The 18,753-nt window shown below is 49.1% G+C and overlaps 1 protein-coding gene across 3 annotated transcripts in view; it reads right to left on the reverse strand.

Annotated features, from left to right (window-relative positions):
* The window catches only part of SREBF2 (sterol regulatory element binding transcription factor 2), a 57,028-nt gene that overhangs the window by 17,747 nt on the left and 20,528 nt on the right, over positions 1-18,753 (reverse strand). The window contains exons 2-11 of one of the 3 annotated variants that reach the window (XM_025282780.2): positions 18,097-18,215; positions 14,364-14,804; positions 13,176-13,357; positions 11,991-12,137; positions 10,369-10,590; positions 9,266-9,380; positions 8,903-9,102; positions 3,395-3,587; positions 2,604-2,785; positions 1,491-1,767 (exon numbers count right to left, since the gene is read on the reverse strand). In XM_025282780.2, the coding sequence (XP_025138565.1) occupies positions 1,491-1,767; positions 2,604-2,785; positions 3,395-3,587; positions 8,903-9,102; positions 9,266-9,380; positions 10,369-10,590; positions 11,991-12,137; positions 13,176-13,357; positions 14,364-14,802 (1,957 nt within the window). In that variant the 5' untranslated portion in view covers positions 14,803-14,804; positions 18,097-18,215. The remainder of the gene's footprint in view (positions 1-1,490; positions 1,768-2,603; positions 2,786-3,394; positions 3,588-8,902; positions 9,103-9,265; positions 9,381-10,368; positions 10,591-11,990; positions 12,138-13,175; positions 13,358-14,363; positions 14,805-18,096; positions 18,216-18,753) is intronic. The other 2 variants (XM_025282779.2, XM_025282778.2) reach the window with 2 other exon arrangements.

The following is an 18,753-nucleotide window of genomic DNA, read 5'->3' on the forward strand; positions in this document are numbered from 1 at the left end:
GCTGCTCTCTGCCCTCGCCTTACCCACATCCCAGTAGCAACCTCCCTTCTTGAATCCTCCTCCCCACACACCAAGCCTCTCAGCCTCTCCTGCCTGGCCACCTCTCAGGTCAGCCTCTGCCCCGTTCCCTGTCCCTGCCCTGTCCTTTCCGTGCAAGTCTCCTCCCACATGCCCTGGAGGGGCCCTTTCATCACAAGCCCTCTCATCAGCGCCCATGGCTTTTATCCTCACCTGCAGACCAGAGACCCAGCTCCATTCCGTGGACAACAGATCCAGCACGGCCCCCACCACTGAATAGCCCTCCTCAGTGTCTCACGGGCAAGGGTCCCGAGCTGGATGTCTCATCTCCTCCCTAGAAAGCTGCGTGTCTCCTGTTCTCCCCACCTTTGTTTATGGCAACACGATTCACCCCGACTCTCAAGCAAAAAACCAGGGAAGCCCCTTACCCAATTTTCCTTACCCTTCCCATGCAATGAGTCCCCAAGGCCTATCAACCACTTGCTCCTTCCTGTCTGTCTGTCTTCTCGGCATCTGCACCCGCTCCCGCAGGGCCTCCTAAAGGCAGCCTCTCCATCGGAGTGAATCTTCTTGGCTTCAGAGCACAGGCCTGATGACGTCATCGCCCCCACTGTGCTGGCTCCTGTCACCCTCCCCTCACACAGCCCACCTGGGGACACCACCAGGTGGGGGAGGCTCCTCCTTGGGAACATGGCCTGGAAGGCACATCCCTTCAGCAGAGCCAGTGAACTCAAATGCCTCCTTGCACGCAAAGCCGAGACTTGACATGAAGCCTTTCAGGGCCCTACCCGACATGGACCTCTCCCTCCCAGCTGAAACCCAACTCTTCTGTGACCCCTAAACCACACTGAACTGTAATTCACCTGCTGACCAATCTGCTTCTCTATTACAGCAGGACTTTGTGGAATGAAATAAAGGATCATGTTTCACTGATTCTAAGACGCCATCAATTTTAAGTTTCTCCATTAACTTAAGCACCACCACAGAAAAAGCACTGCCAACTCAACCATGACACTCAATGTGTAGAGGACACAGCCTGGTGCAGAGATGTTAAAGTGAAAAAAACACGTGTCTTATAATGATGAAAGACTTCCCCGGTGGCTCAGATGGTTTAAAAAATCTGCCTGCAATGCGGGAGATCTGGGTTCGATCCCAGGGTCAGGAAGATTCTCTGGAGGAGGGCATGGCAACCCACTCCAGTGCTCTTGCCTGGAGAATTCCATGGACAGAGGAGCCTGGTGGCTACAGTCCATGGGGTCGCTGAGAGTCGGGCACGACTGAGCGGCCAAGCACATGTAAAACTGCAATCTTCACAGCCGTGGCCATGCGTGAAGGGTTGGTCTAACCACCCTCGACGAGCACTGTAAAGGGGACTTTGTTCATCTGGGGCAGAAAACTGGCAAACTGAGGCTGGGTGGGGCGACGCTGTGGGGCACTGGGAGGCAGGCTAGGCTGCGGCGGCCAGCCCTCACCTGTGATGTGCAGCTGGTGCAGCCTGTGGTAGGCCAGGGCTGCATCCCGGGCGCTGGTCTTCGCTTCCTCCTCAAAGCCCGCAGCAGTGGCTGGGGCAGCCCGCCGGTGCTGGAAGACCTTCTTGAGCAGCCAGCGCACCAGGCGCAGCTTCTGCAGGCTGTAGCGGATCACGTTCCAGGAGAGGCTGCAGGCCAGGTCCAGGCGGGAGGTGGGCAAGGCCCGGCCCAGCACCGACAGGCAGGTCTGCAGGTTGGCCGCGGCAGCCGCGAAGTCCCCCTGGCGGGAAGCGAGAAGGTGTAACATTCGCCGGCCTTGGGGCAGCCTTTTAGTTTTGCTTTAGTGAAAACTCTTTCTCTTCAGTACTCCAGGTTATCAGAGTAATGCATGCTTAGTGAAGAAAAATCTGGGAAAACTCAGAAAGCTACAGAAAAGTACAAAGAAATCACCTGGAATCTTATCCCCTAGAATGACTGCTGCCATTCTGATATACTTCCTCCCAGCCTTTTTGCTAAACTGGGATTGTACTGCGTTCTATCTTTAAGCAAATATTCTATCCAGAATTTCCCATGGTACCTTTCAAACATAAGATGATAACATGGATCGAGACAGTGAACCATGTGATCTTTTAGGCTTGTAGGTTCTTAAAGTGTGGTTCCCAGAGACCAGGAGCATCATCAGCCCCTGGGATCTTGTTAGAAATGTGAATTTTTGGTTTTCCATCCCACCCCTTCCCCCCTACCGACTCAGAACCTCTGGGATGGGCATGGGCCCTCAGGGTGGTCCTGATGACCCTGAAGTTTGAGAACCACAGTTTTAGACAAATTTGCAGTGGAACTGCTCTGACCGAGGATCTGAACAGGTCTCTGCCAACCTGAGAGGACCCAGTGGACAGTCTACTGCCCTGTACTGAAGACCCTGTCTGTGTTTTTCTCATTCCTGGAGGCCACACTTGGGAAACTAGGGTCAACGCTCTTCTCCCTTCCCATCATGCAACGGGTATGACACCCGAACCTTCCTTCCTGTACCTTTAAGAAGAGAGGACCCTGAAGAAGAGGGACAGAGGATGCCTACGCTCTGAGCATGACGGTCTCTGAGCCCGTGCGCAGACTCACCCGGGCGAGGTCCAGGTCTGCCTGCTTTCGGTGCCTCCAGAAGGTGACTGAGGATCGCGAGTGCGGCCGGATCACTGGCTCCCCGTGAACCAGCAGCTTCACAAAGACGCTCAGCACGATCATGCCATTCACCAGCCACAGGAGGAGCGTTGGCATCATCCAGTCGAGCCAGCCCCTGGAGCCTACAGAGAAGCGTCTCAGCTGAGCCCGTGAGGAAGGGCCCACCCACCTACCCTGGGCAGCCCTGGGGGTGCTGCAGGGCACCTGACCCACCCCTCAGGTTAAAGGAAGCAGCCTCCTCCCTCATGTTTGAAACAAATGTGATTGCTTCATTTAGTAACAATGTCTAAGTGCTTAGGTCAGGAATAAATACATGCAATTAATCCACACTGTAGAAAATCTGGGACAATTCCACAGCCTCAATAAGAGCCCTGGAGCCCTTGTCACCACGGGGCAGAATGCCACACAAATCTCTGTTGGCCAAGGCAGGGCTCACAGCTGGTTTGACAACTCAGGCAGTAAGACCACATCCTTCTCCAAACAGGCACACCCCAAACCCCCAACTACAGCCGAGCAGGGTCCTGATTTGTTTCGCTATTTCTGACTGAACTTAGGTTTGCCCTGTTACTTGTACATACAACTGATGCTGGTCACTATCAGAAGCAAGCAGGTGGGGCCCACTGCGAAAGCCCTTTGGGACCTGATGACAAACCAAGCGGGTTGTGGGCAGGGCCTTCTCCTGCCACAGCAGCCCACTCGTGCCCAGATGGCCCGAGGCGCCCTCCACCTACCTGACTCGAGCGACAGCATGCTGCGGCCGGGGCCTGAGTGCGGGTGCTGGTCTGCGTCGTGGGCCCCCCCCCACTGCAGCAGCGTGGTCAGGGGGTTAAAGGAGAGGCAGAGGAAGGTGAGGACACACAGCAGGATGCGGGAGCGGTCCACCATGCCCAGCGCCACCGGAGGAGAGTCCGGCTCATCTTTGACCTTTGAAACAGGGGGCCGCCAGGTGAGAAGAAAGACTTCAGCGAGTTCTTATAGCATTTTACTTTTTATATATCGGAATCAGGACTCTGAGATTTAAATTCAAGACCATGAAGCTGGATGGGAATAAACTCAGGAGGGAACTAAGAGGTTCACGCCTCTCCCACTGCTGCTCAGACATGGGGGCCCTCGCTCCCTTGCCACCTGGGAGAAGAACATGGTCTAAAGACCGGAGTGAGAGGGGCCCTGCTGTTACCACAGTGCTCCGACACAAAAGAGAACACCCTGAGGGATTCTGCTTCTGTGTAATTCCACAACAAGCAAGCTGATCTAAAGCGACTGAAGGCAAAATCAAAAGTTAAGTCTGAGTCTGGAGAGGTATGGGTGAACTTCCTGCAAAAGTATATGTTCACGGGAGATAAATATGTTCTGTATCATTTTTTTAAAAAAACTAGAAAGGATTTATTAATTTATTGTTATTTTTTAATTAAAGTATAATTGACCTACAAACACTATGTTGGCTCCAGGTACACAACACAGCGCCTGGATTATTTTCATACATGACACTATCTCTACGATAAATCTAGCTGCCATCTGTCACCAGACAAAATTATCACAACATTACTATTTTTCCAATGTTGTAAAGCTCTTCCCTCTGACTCATTTTTTTTTAAATCTGGAAGTCTGTATCTCTAAGTCTCCCCCTCCTATTTCACTCACCCTCCCCTCTGGCAATTACCCATTTGTTATCTTTATCTAAGCATCTGCTTCTGTTTTGTACTTTTTTTTTTTTTTTTAAAGATTCCACATATAAGTGAAATTCTTAAAGAGATGAGAATACCAGATCATCTGACCTGTCTCTTGAGAAACCTGTATGCAGGTCAGGAAGCAACACTTAGAACTGGACATGGAACAACAGACTGGTTCCAAATCGGGAAAGGAGTACGTCAAGGCTGTATATGGTCACCCTACTTATTTAACTTCTATGCAGAGTACATCATGAGAAACACTGGGCTGGAAGAAGCACAAGCTGGAATCAAAATTGCTGGGAAAAATATCGATAACTTCAGATATGCAGACGACACCACCCTTATGGCACAAAGTGAAGAGGAACTAAAGAGCCTCTTGATGAAAGTGAAAGTGGAGAGTGAAAAAGTTGGCTTAAAGCTCAACATTCAGAAAACGAAGATCATGGCATCTGGTCCCGTCACTTCATGGCAAATAGATGGGGAAACAGTGGAAACGGTGTCAGACTTTATTTTGGGGGGCTTCAAAATCACTGCAGATGGTGACTGCAGCCATGAAATTAAAAGACGCTTACTCCTTGGAAGGAAAGCTATGACCAACCTAGAGAGCATATTAAAAAGCAGAGACATTACTTTGCCAACAAAGGTCTGTCTAGTCAAGGCTATGGTTTTTCCAGTGGTCATGTACGGATGTGAGAGTTGGACAGTGAAGAAAGCTGAGCACAAAAGAATTCATGCTTTTGAACTGTGGTGTTGGAGAAGACTCTTGAGAGTCCCCTGGACTGCAAGGAGATCCAACCAGTCCATCCTAAAGGAGATTAGTCCTGGGTGTTCATTGGAAGGACTGATGCTGAAGCTGAAACTCCAATGCATTGGCCACCTCATGCGAAGAGTTGACTCATTGGAAAAGACCCTAATGCTGGGAAAGATTGGGGGCAGGAGAGGAAGGGGACGACAGAGGATGAGATGGCTGGATGGCATCACCAACTCGATGGACATGGGACAGGAAGGCCTGGCGTGCTGCAATTCATGGGGTTGCAAAGAGTCGGACACAACTGAGTGACTGAATTGAACTGATAAGTGAAATTATGTGTGGTTAGCTTTCTCTGTCTGACTCATTTCACTTAGCATAATAGCCTCTAGGATCATACAGGTTGTCACAAAATTTCATTCTTTTTTATGGCTTTTTTTCCTCAGAAAAATAGCCAGAAGTGGAAGTGCTAAACTGGATGGTGTTGTCTTTTAAACTTTTTGAGGAACCTCTATACTAATTTCCATAGTGGCTGCACCAACTGACATTCCCACGACAGCTGGGTGAGGGCTCCCTTTTCTCCACATCCTTGCCAACACTTGTCATTCTCTGACTAATTTCACTTTAGTATAATACCCTCTAGGTCCATCCACAGTGTCGCAAATGGTAAGATTTCATTATTTTAAATGGCTAATATTTCATTGCATATATACCACATCTTTACCCATTCATCTATTTATAGGCACTTAGGTGGCTTCCATACCTTGACTATTGTGAATAAGGCTGCAATAAACACAAGGGTACATATATGTTTTCAAATTGGTATTTCTGTTTTCTTCAGAAAATACCCAGAAGGGGAACTACTGAATTGGGTGGTAGTTCTACTTTAAACCTCTTTTTTAGGGATCTCCTTCCATACTGCTTTCCATAGTGTGTGTGCTACTCACTCAGTCGTGTTGGACTCTTTTCGGCCCCATGGACTATAGGACTCTTTTCGGCCCCATGGACTATAGCCCACCAGGCTCCTCTGTCCATGGGATTCTCCAGCCAAGAACACTGGAGTGGGCTGCCAGTTCCTTTTCCAGGGGATGAACCCAGGTCTCCCACACCGCGGGCAGATTCTTCACTGTCTGAGCCACCAGTGAAGCTTTCGATAATGGCTGCACCAGTTTACATTCCCACCAACAGTGCACCAGGGTTCTCTTCTCCACGTTCTCGCCAACACTTGTTATTTGTTGTCTTTTTGATAATAGTCACTCTGACAGGTGTGAGGTGGTATCTCACCATGGTTCTGATTTGCATTTCCCTGATGATTACTGATGTTGAACCTTTTCATGTGCCTGTTAGCCATTTGTACGTCTTCTCTGGAAAGATGTTTGTGTCCTAGGTCCATTCTTAAATTGTTTATTCTTCCGATGTTGAATCCTCCAAGTTCTTTGCATATTTTGGATATTAACCCCTTGTCAGACAAATACCATCTTCCATTCAGTAGGTGGCCCTTTTATTTTGCTGCAAAAGCTTTTTAGTTTGCTGTAGTCCCATTTATTTATTTTTGCTTTTGTTTCCCTTGCCTGAGGAGACATACTCAAAAAAATATTGCTGAGACGGGTAACAAAGAGCATACTGCCTGTTTTCTTCTGGGAGTTTTATGGTTTCAGGTCTTACATTTAAGTCCTTAATCTGTTTTGAGTTTACTTTTGTAGATGGTGTGAGAAAGTAGTACATCTGATTCTCTTGCATGGAGCTGTCCTGTTTTCCCAGCAGCATTTACTGATGAAGCCGTCACTTCCCTGCTTTGTATATTCTCACCTCCTTTGTCACAGGTTGACTGACCACATAAGTAGGTTTATTTCTGGGCTTTGTATTCTGTTCATGGATCTACGTGTCTGTTTTGTGCCAATACCATACTGTTCTGATTACTGAAATCAGGGAACCTACTACCTCCAGCTCTACTGTTCTTTCTCAAGACTGTTTGGCTACTTGGGGTCCTATGTGTTGCCATATAAATTTTAGGATTTTTTTTCCTAGTTCTGTGAAAAATGTCATTGGTATTTTCATAGGGATTGCACTGAATCTTTAGACTGTCTTGAGGAGTATGGTCATTTTAGCAGTATTAATTATTGCAGTCCACAAGCACGGTATATTGTTCCATCTGTGTCCATCACCATTAGAGGTTTCTTTCATCAGTGTCTTATAGTTTTTTTAGTACAGGTCTTTTAGCTACTTAGTCAGATTTATTCCTAGATAACATTATTCTTTTCGATGCAACTGCAAGTGAGATAGTTTTCTTAATTTCTCTTTCTGGTACTTTGTTAGTATAGAAATGCAACCAATTTCTGTATATTAATTTTATATCCTGCAATCTTGCTAAACTTATTAATCTAGTAGGTTTTTTGGTGGCATCTTTAGAATTTTATATATATAGTATCATGCCATCTGCAAACAGTGACAGTTTTACTTCTTCCTTTTCAATTCGGATTCCTTTTAACTTCTTTTTTAGGATTTCCAATTCTATGTTGAATAAAGTGGCAAGAGTGGGCATCTTTGTCTTTTTTTGCGGGGGAGGGGGGGGGGGTCAGGTAGGCCATGCGGTACAGCTTATGGTATCTTAGTTCATCGACCAGGGATCAAACCTGGGCCACTGGCAGTGAAAATGTCGAGTCCTAGCCATTGGACCACCAGGGAATTCCTCTGGGCATTCCTGTCTTCCACCTGATCTTAGAAAAAATACTTCCAGTTCTTTCCTCTGTATCATAATTATTGTGAGTGACATAAGTCTACATATTTATTAAAACACTTATTGTACAATCAGTAAAATAGGTGTATTTTATCATATTTAAATTATACCTCCAAGTTGATTAAAGACCATACTTTAGTATGAACCTATTTTCAGAAGCTTACCTATTCTAAACCCACAACACTGTTTTCTCCCCATTTTACAGAAGAACTGGAGGCAGAGGCTCTGCCGGCCTGGGGAACCAGACTGGAGTCAGCTCTCCCTGACTCCTGGTGTGTACATACATGTCATTTCTTTTCAACATTTTTAAGCCACTTGAAAATTTCTTCTGATGAGTCAGACACTTATCCAATTCAAGGTATATGTCATATGGACTCGTGTTTCCAAACAGAATCACACTTATAAAATATTTCAAAAATAGAGCTTCCTTAATAAAATTAAGCAGATGCTACAATAAATAGTCTGATCAACAACTTATGGTAGAAGGAAACTTGTGCTTTTGAAGCCAGAAACTGCCAGTGTCAAAATACAGCACAAACCCCAGTGGTCTCCACAGGGTCCTAGGAAAATCATTAGGCTTGAGTCTCTTCTAACTCCATTAAACAATTGCCATGGGCTTTCTCCCACAATTAAAGGCCCTTGGTAGGAATGTTATCTGTTAAGACTGCAAATTGTAAACATTTCCCGAAGAGGACCCAGAGGCAGCTTCATCCTAACCCAATTAAACCACCTCACAAAGCAGTCTTGCCAGGCTCATTACAGCCGAGGAAAGCAATGAGGAGCCTCTAGCAACTCCTAGCTCCGCCTGACAGCTGCTGTGTGTCCCCGTTCTGGATTTGGCCCTTATTTCTCTCTGATGGGCCCTTTCAGCAAAGACCAATAAAACCACAGGCTGTCTCCTCACATAGAGTCAGTCTTCTTTTTCTTTAGTTTTCAGTATGTGACTGATTTCACAGAATTCTTGCTCCTCTCCAGCTTGAGGCCTCTGAACACCTGGCCTGGACCTCTGTCTGCAATCTCCTCACTATTAACTTATGGAAGATGGGAGAGATTCCCAGGGTTAGGGATTTCAAAAGCTCATTACCTTTGCATCATCCAATAGAGGGCTTCCTGGCTCTGAGTCGATGGAGTACGGGGAGAAGCCAGCCTGGGACCCTGAGTCGGAGGCCGGAGGTGACATCAGAAGGACATTCTGATTAAAGTCATCGATCTTCAAGTCCACGTCATTGTCCACCAGGCTGCCCAGGTCGATGCCCTTCAGGAGCTCTGTAAAGAAAACCCTACCTGGCAAACGGTCGGTTTTATAACACTCGGCCTGCACCAGGGCAGGGCTAGGAGGGACGCACAGCCCCTGCTGCGGCTTCGCCCGTGGTGGCGCCTCGCACACGTGCCCATGGGCCCGCCCCAGTGCCCAGCATAGGACCCCTCCTATAACGACTGCACTCACTGCTCTTCTGATTGGCCAGCTTCAGCACCATGTTCTCCTGGCGCAGTTTATGATTGACCTGCTGCAAGTATTTGATGTAGTCGATGGCCTTCCTCAGAACACCAGACTTGTGCATCTGGGAAGGAAGACGGGTGAGAAACACAGCGGCATCAGACCAGCCTGCACAGTGAGGGCAGCTGAGGCCCAGAGCTCAGGTTCTGGAGTGGGAGGTCGTTGCTGGGTTCAGGTCCTGATTCTTCCACTAACTAGCTGTGTAACCCAGGACAAGTTACTCAGCATCTCTGAACCTCACTTTTCCTCCTCTGTGAAATAGGGATAATGACAATATGAGTCATAGGCTTGCCATGAGGATTAAAAGAGATAATGTGTGTAAAGAGCTTAGCCTCTGGCCTGGCACATAGTAGCACTAAATATGAGCTGTTATTCCTACTTCTTATAATAATCCTAGCACCAAAACAAACTTGAAGGAAAATAAGCAACAAAAAACCAGAGCACTGTTGGATGGTTATCTTAAATAAAGGTGTATCAGTACCTTTCAGATTTGAGGGCTACCAAGAAAACTGTATTTTCTTTGAAAATAGAGGTAAAGATAAACAGATAATAGATTTAAAAATCTACATGCCAAAGCCAAAAGATACATTAACTGAAACACCAGAAATACATGAAAAATAAATTTCTTCTTATTTGTTCTTGGTCAAAGACCCAATCTACATTTTATCTCCTCCCTAAAAGGTTAAAATATTGCTAGCCATCCCTGAATATGATTAAACATTTGCCAAAAATGCCATCGGCTGACTAAGAGGTGCACATGGTCCTGTACTTGGCCATCAGTGAGCAGCAGGAGCAGGGGCACGGTGGTTGTGGCGGGCAGTGAGTAGCCACCACTGCAGAGCAGAATCAAAGGTCCAGGCAAACTACTGCCTGACAACTCCCAACAGCTAACACTTTACAGAATTTCAAAACACCAAGATGCTTTAATAAGAAGCACCTTTAACTATTCCTGCATTCACTCACTTGGGCCTGGGTCTTCCCTAAATTCCCAAAGCAAAGACAGACAGAGGGGAGATGACGGGGCATGAGACAAAATTCTGCTTGGCACCCACCTTGGCATCAGTCCCCATGACCAGGTCCTTCAACTCAATGATTTTGTCATTGATGGAGGAGCGATACCGCTTCTCGATGATGTTGTGTGTCGTCCGCCTTTCTCCTTCCTTGGGAGGCTCAAGCTGCTTGACTCCCCCGGGGACCTGCTTAATGGGCACCTTCTCTTGTCCCATCATCACAGGCATCGTGGTCAGAATGGTCCCATTGCTGCCCACCAGGGTCTAGAACAGACACAAGGGCAGAATGATCGCCTGGTTAGCGTGAGGAAAGCAACCTCAGGACATGAACCCACTGGCCCTGACCACGTAGCATCACCTGAAAATGCTTTGTGTGGTCTGACGCCTTGCTTGGGATAATCAAGTCTGGAAGCCCTGGGAGCCACGGTATTGGGCACTGTGCCCTTTCAGAGTCACTGCTGGTTAGTCTGTGCCACAACAGCACTAGTGTGGATCGATGCCAACCTTTGGTGTAAGGATGCCAGAAAATGTCTACAGTTTCTGCTTTGCTGTCAACCCGTCAGCCACCTCTGAGCTCGTGTACAATGCTGCACCAACCACAAAACTTTCTCCTGTGTGTGACGCATGTTTTCCTCCCACATGACAGAGAACTAACTTATTGGATTTCCTTATACAATTTGACCATCAAAAACCTCAAGGGCAGAAGTGACAATCAGAGCTATTTTATTAAATAAACACACCAACTATGGAGGCATCCCCCTGTTTTCCCCTCAGATCTGCTTTTCCTTCTCTTTGTTTCTATTTTCACTGATTTTAGTTTTATTTTCTTCAACAAATGGCCTCAATATCCAAATGGCCAATGAGCAGATAAAACACTTCTCAAATGCATGAGTCATCAAGAAATAATTCACACAGTCAAAAGTACACATTTCAACTGTACAACTTAATGGAATTGTGATGTATGTAATACAGTGTGTGTAACCAATGTAACCCTGATGAAGACACAGACCCTTTCTATTTCCCGAGAAAGTTCCCACATGCCCCTTCCCCGTCTTTGTAATCACTGCTCTGACTTCTATCACTGTCTTCTTAAACTTCATACACTGGAAACATCAGCATGAATTCTTTGTGATCAGCAACTTTTGCTCAGCATACTATTTCTGAAGGCCAGCCATGTAGCTGTATGTATCAATAGTTCTTTTTGGATGGATAGCTGGGTTGACTGTGGTTTTTGGCTTTTATGAATAATGCTTACTTTTGACTTCTGATTACTTTTTTCTGTCAGACTCTCTGGCCACAAGATGCGGACAGTGACCAAGACCCTACACCTTAAGTAAGGGACCTTGCACGACCCACATTGAAGCCCTTCCCTGCCTAGGCTTCTTCAGAAGCTAAACCCCCAACGGCAGGACCTAAGAGGCAGATGGTCCTGTGTGGACCTGCAGCTCCTCTGCGGTCCCTCCCTTGCTCCTCATAAACCCTAGGACTCCCACATAACACTAGGTGCTGGTACTTCTCAAGGAGAAAAAAAAAAACTAAAAAGGGATGATTTTGCAATTTGACTGACACATTTCATAGAGTTTCTGCATCTATTCAGGGTCTGGAGGCTTTGTTAACATCTCTGAGGCCTAATACGCCCAAGAAAGAGGGGGCACAGCTCTTACCGGAACTTGCAGGGCGGCTGTCTGGATGGGGGTGGTGAGGGCAGTGAGGGCGGGGTTCTGGACCGCGGCCATCACGGGGCTGCCATCTGTCTTCAGTGTGGTCAGGACAAGGGAGTCTGTCTTGATGATCTGAGGCTGTACCAGGACCTGCATGGAAAAGGAAGAAAAGGAAAAGGAAGCTAGCACTGTATTTCTTTTTTCCCTCTTTTGGCTGCACCATCCAGCATATGAGACCTTAAGTTCTCAGACCAGGGATGGAACCCATACCCCTTGCAGTGGATGTGTGAAGTCCTAACCATTGGACCACCAAGGAAGTCCTGGCAGTACTATTTTTCTGTTTTGTGTTACTTCTTGCTGCAAAGACCCTCCAGACAAGAATGATAAAATTTTCATAAAACTGAGAATGTAGCTTGACTACTGGGTTGAGGGGGAGAAACAGCACAGCTAAAGAGGGTTTGGGGCTTCACTTCTGGAGTGGCTCAGTGGTAAAGGATCTGCTTCCCAAGCAGAAGACGTGGCTAGATCCCTGGGTCAGGAAGATCCCCCCGAGAAAGAAATGGCAACCCATTCCAGTATTCTTGCCTGGGAAATCCCATGGACAGAGGAGGCTGGCAGGCCACAGTCCATGGGGTCACAAGAATTGGCTACAACTCAGAGACTAACCAAAAACAAAGAGGGTCTTGGGATGGAAGATTGAAAGGCTTCAATGTGAGCAGTGCCAGGAGCCTAGCTAGTGCGGAGAAGCCGTGGCGCAGAGGGACTGTGGAGGGGAGAGAGATCTGATTATGGACAAACTGAGGAATGCCAGGTATATGGCTGAGAAGCAAATATGGTAAACCTGGATTTTTTAAGATAAATTACTTCATTAGTTGGAAATACAGTCCACTGTGATGCATGTCTTAAAGACATTTTAGCACATCTGTTTTCAGTTTTATACCCATTACAAGTGCAAATAAGTTAATACACCAGCATTTACTGAGTTTATATGAGTGCCAGTGTCCACCTACAGATGTCATCTCTACTGGGTCTCACTGGTGCTTCGTAAGGTCCAGTGGCCCCAACCTGCCCCCACCAGTGGCTCCCTCACATCCTGCTGGCCCTGCTTGGTATGTAGACCCCATCCTCCATCACAGACTGGCCGAGAGCCCCTACCAAGGCCTCCCGGAACTCCTGCGGGCCACCTACCGGGACCTGCTGCACCTGGGGGGCAGCCACCGTCTGCACCGTGGCCGGGGCCAGGGTCTGCAGCGTGCCATTGGCGGTCTGCGTCAGCACCCGCTGGGCCTGCACCGTCTGCACCTGCTGCTGGATGGCGACTGGCTGCACCTGGGAGGAGGTCACTAGGCTCTGGACTTGAGGCTGAAGGACTTGGGAAGAGAGGAGAAGAAAAGTCACACGGACGAGGAATGCATTCTGTCACGGTAGCTGCGTTGTAACCGAGTGCCTCGGAAGGACCCCAGCTCCCTGCCTGCTTCTGGAGAGGATGTGGAGAGCCGTCCACAAGGTGGTCAAGTGGACAAGAAGATCCTGTGAGGGCTGCCTCAATTTCTGAGTGAACGAGTAGAAGCTATTTCATTACTCCAGGTGCTGGAGTGCAGGTGAGAGGAGCTAAACAGCAAATGGCTGCCCCCAATGAGCGAGTTAACAAATGTTAGAACCAACTCCTGGGGCTTCATTGGCTCCCAGGAAATGAATGGAAAGTGTACTTTGGGATGACTGTTTTGGCTTTTTGCTCTGTCGCCTTTCCCCAGCCCCGAAACCCCTGAAGCCCACTGAAGAGCTGGCAGATCCTGTGAAATAAATTAGTACAGCAGGACTAATCACACCCTGGGCTCTCCACAGGGTCAGAGAGAAATCCCACCCATGAAAAGGGGCTGGGACACTACACAGCGCAGAGAGTTGCTGGTTCACTACGCACACAGCGGAGGGCCCACTCCGGGGCCTGCCACTTCAGGAGACAGGGTGCCCACGTCAAAGGTGCGCTCCTCTCGACGCTCAGATGTTGGCTGGATGCCAGGTTCTCAACCTACAGGAGCTGCGATCCTCCTGGGGCCTGGGTTAAGACCCATTTCACACAAGCCTCCACCTCTAGTTCTCAGGATAGCCCTGAGCCTACAGTGCCTGTTGAGAGTCTGTGACCACGAATCCTTGAAGCAGGCCCAACAGACACTAAGGTATCTGAAGAGCGGGAACCTGATCCTGCACCACCAGGCTCAGTTAACCAAAACCTCATTCAGACCAGGCCAGGTCACTAAGATTCTGTCATCCCCAGGGAAGACAGAACTCTTCTCCATTTGCCTCCACAGTGTCTGCAGACTGGCCTGAAAACTTTTGAACCCACTAAAGGCTATGGCATCTGAGTTCTCGAGTCACCTTGAAAGCTGGTAGCTGCATTCTGGTAGATGACGGGCTGCTGGATGATCCTCGTCTGCGGAGCGGTGCTGAAGGTCGGGGTGATCATGACGGTCTGCTGCGGCAGCGGGGCGGGGGGCGGGGGCTGCGGCTGGGGGCGGGGCTGCAGAACCGGGGCCGCCCTTGGCGGGGTGGGACCCGAGGCGGCGGGCGCCTTGACCTGGAGGGTCGCAGCCTGCGAGGAGGTGGCCGAGGGGGAGAAGGCCGGTAGCGGGACCTGGCTGAAGGGCCGCTGCCCGGAGGGGTCCCCGCTCCCGGCTCCGGCTCCGCCACTGCTGCTGCCGCCGCCGCTGCCACTACCGCTGCCACTGCCACTGCCACCGCCAGGGAAGGAGCCACAGAGCGGCTCTGAGAACAAGTCAGGGAACTCGCCCACTTGATTGCTGACGAACTGCAGCATCTCTGTGAACACACGGAAAGGGGTAATTTTACTGCCGTCCAAAACATCTAGTTTAGTGGGTAAATATGAGATAAAACATCTTGGTTGTACTTGTTTGTAGTGTAGCTTTGGATCTAAAAAAGGGAAATAAACTTGAAAAGTATTTAGTATCATAAACAAACAAAATGTTGATTAACTTTTAAATTTGCTTAAGAACCTGAGGCACAAGAACTTGGGCAATCTCTGGGAGATGGGGAGGAACAGGGAGGCCTGGTGTGCTGCAGTCCGCGGGATCACGAAAACTGGGACGTGACTTAGCAGCTGAACAAGAACTAAGGCATGAGAAAATCCAACAGCTTTCCCAAGACCAGGGCAGAGACCGGTGACCTCTCTCACGCATGGGGACTCAATGGGGACAACATGGCCGACCATGGGTGAGCGGGACAGGACTTCACGTGGCTCCTTTTCTCCCTCCTCACCATCTCCAGGCTCGCCCTGCCTGCTTTCCTCATTGTCTGCATCAGGTCTAACAGGAGCCGCCTCTGTGCTGGGTGAGTGCTGCCTTTGGAGGGGGCTGCTGGCCCCATATTACAGTTGGGGGAGTCGCCACCTTAAGTCTTTGGGGCTCAGCAGCCTTGCACTGTGAGGCCACCTCCAGTCCTGGCCAGCATTGCTCCCCATGGCAGAGCAGGAGTCGGCCAGACCTGACTCTCCTCACCACAGGCAGGCTCTGGGCCTTCCCTCCATCCTGGGCAATGGAACCCGCAAGGATGATGAAGGTGATGGCCCCAAAGAAAAGATCTTACACAAGGTTGAGAACAGGGAAATCACTCGGCCAAGGTCACACAGCGCATCAGGGCACAGTAAGGATTAGTACCAGTTCTTGGCCTCCCACCTTCGAGTTCTTCCACTGCACCGTCAGAAGGTCAGGGCAGAACAACCCAGGCCCTGGACTCCCCTAGCTGTGCCCCTTTCCTTTGTGCAAGGAGTCTGTGGGGCCAAGGGCATGTGTCCACTGGAGACCATGCCCCTCTTCTAGATTGTGCTCTTAAGTACCCGGGACCCTAAATTCCCAGCCCTGAGGGCCGCAAGCCTGCTTCCAGGGCCTCTTCTCCTGGTTCGTCCTCCCAAAGGTTTACCCAAACCAAACTTAATCCACGACCAACAGCTCATCTCTCATGACTCCTTCCCTCCCCATAGGGCTGCTTCCCACTGGGACTCTGGGGCCTCAGCTGTGTCCAAGGTATTTTCAGATCTACAATCCTCTACCCAGTCCACATCCTCCGCCTTTTCCTTTCCAATATATTCCCAAGAAGCTACTGCTTGCTCCTAAACTGTGGCACCCTCCTCTCAAACCCTCAAGGCAGCAAGATGCTCTGATCTGGTCACACAAAGAAGAAAGAAAAACAAACAAAAGCCCCTAAGCACTATCTCTAATCATTCTCCAAACCTCCACCAGCAAGTCCTTCCCAGGTCTCTAACTGTGTATGTGTGCGTGTGCTCATCATGTGTGTGTGAATCTGGGCTATGAAGAGTCTTACGTTAGGCAAGTAAAAAGCTACCCAGGGGTTTCTAGAGTGACCTAGCAGTTCAGCACGTTTTTGTGTTCAGTCAGTTCAACCTGCTGGAAAAACAGCACCTCACAAGATTAAATGACTACACAGTGGCGCTATTTACCAACACCTTGACACTCAGCTCCGTCCCGACTCAGCCCGTCACCTGTGGGAGGGAGGAGTGGGCAGAATGCCACAGATAACTGTAACTTGCGCCAACTAATTCCAATTTGTCATATGTGATTATTGAGCAATATCCTCAAATTAGCACAAAATTTAAACAAAACAATTCAGTGCTGACACGTTCCAGGCACAATTTCTTAAAATGCTTTAAGACAGTGATTAAGAGAAACCCTATAATTTGTTGAGCCTTCCCATAAGATCTCCCCACTGGGGAATCAACACAGAGGGCTACTTTGTGAGCTGTAAGACTCTTACTCCCCCACTAACTGCCCCAATCCATGGAAAGGGAAGGAGGGCAAAAGAGGCGGGAGGGCAGACGGGCATAGGCTTTGGCACCAAGTGGATCTCGAATCTAATCCGCTGTGTGAACATGGGCAAGTCACTTCTTTCCACATCCCTGTTTCCTCACAAGAGGCTGCCTCAAGAAGACTTGGCTTCTTTGTGGTGAGGATTAATAAGATAATGTATGCAAAGTGCTTGGTGAGAGGCTGACCCTTACAAAGATCCCTGTCAGTGGGGCCTCTGAAGCCCTAGTCCATGGGTGCTTGGCTCCACTTTCCCTGTCAAATGCTCTCCAGAAACTTTTGTGGGGGGACACTTGGGCTGGCTGGGGAAAAGTCACGTGCAGAGGCCACACAGCTTAGCTCACAAAGCAGGGTGTGTTAGGCAGATGGAATGTGACTGCTTAAATTAAAAAAAAAAAAAATCCTTTTCAACCCACACATGATGAGCTCCAGCAGAGCTACCTCCAGCCAGGCAGACGGGCACTGGGCTGAGGGGCACAGAGGGGCGGTTGAGACTGAGCACGTGAAGCAAGAAGTAAGGAAGAGGCCCTGGAGCCACTGCAGCAGCAGCCCCTGGGCCTCCCTGGACCCAGCTGGCCACAGTGACAGGGGAGGCCGCGCAGGCGCAGATCTGCTCTGTACCTCGGGGTACTCCCTGGGAGCGCCCCGCATCTCCTGGTGCTTCCCTGTTCCCATCACTCGTGTGCCATGGCCGCGCAGGCTCCCGTGTCTGCAAAGAGCCATGAAACCTGGAAAAGGGAGGCCTAAGAGAAGGCAGTTTGTTGTTTCTGTGTAAATAATCCTCTTTCTTTTGGCCGCGCTGGGTCTTCTTTGCTGTGTGGGCTTTTCTCTAGTGGCGGCGCATGGGCTTCCCACAGCAGTGGCTTCTCTTGTTGCGGAGCGCAGGCTCAATAGCTGTGGCTCACGGGCTTAGTGGGATCTTCCCAGGCCAGGGGTCAAATCCGTGTCTCCTGCATTGGCAGGTGGATTCTTTCCCACCGAGCCACTGGGAAGTCTGGGTATTTTTATGGAGCTTTGAAAAAGCAGTTGGGCAAGACATGGAGGACCAGACATGGGCCTCCTTGGAGCTGGGCCACCGCCTGAGGCCTGCAAAGCCCAGCTCACTGGGTGGGGTGGAGGGGCATCCTGTCAGTCACCTTCCCCACCAAGCTACCCTCCTGTGTTTAGCTGCTTCATAAACTAAGATTCAAGTTGCCTAATAAAGTAAGCTGGGCCCCAAGAAACTACATGTGGGTTCTGATCATGTAACCAAAATTAGAGGCTTCGGCTGTCACCTGTGCATGACAGTCCCGGGTTTCATCCAAAGAGATCCCAAGTTGACGTATACCTTACAGGGCCTGGGACCCGGAGGTAACATAAGCCACTGTGTCTGGCTCGGTCCAGTGGCATCTACCTGAGAATGAAAGTGAGAGTGAAGTCGCTCAGTCGTGTCTGACTCTTTGCAACCCCATGGACTGTAGCCCACCCACCAGGCTCCTCCCTCCATGGGATTCTCCAGGCAAGAGTACTGGAGTGGGTTGCCATTTCCTTCTCCAGGGGATCTTCCCGACCCAGGGATCGAACCCGGGTCTCCCGCATTCCAGGCAGACGCTTTATCTGAGCCACCAGGGAAGCCCTGAGAATGAGGTAACCTGAAATCCAATCAGATTAATTTCGGTCAGAAATAAAGAATCTGAAGCTCCAAACAGGGTAATGACGTTTCCATTACTGCAGCTGGTCAAAAATCCTTTCTGTGGGTGTTTGTTACTGAGCCCTGTTAGGTGCTAGAACTGTTTTACAAAGGTCATTTATACTTATATTTTGTATTTATTATGGATCTTGGGTTAGACAATGTTTTCTTAAAGATTTTTTTTTTAGATGTGGACAATTTTTAAAGTCTTTATTGAATTTGTTACAATGTTGCTTCTGCTTTATGTTTTGGTTTTTTGGCC

Source organism: Bubalus bubalis, chromosome 4 (assembly GCF_019923935.1).
Source record: "Bubalus bubalis isolate 160015118507 breed Murrah chromosome 4, NDDB_SH_1, whole genome shotgun sequence".
Classification (NCBI taxonomy): Eukaryota; Metazoa; Chordata; class Mammalia; order Artiodactyla; family Bovidae; genus Bubalus; species Bubalus bubalis.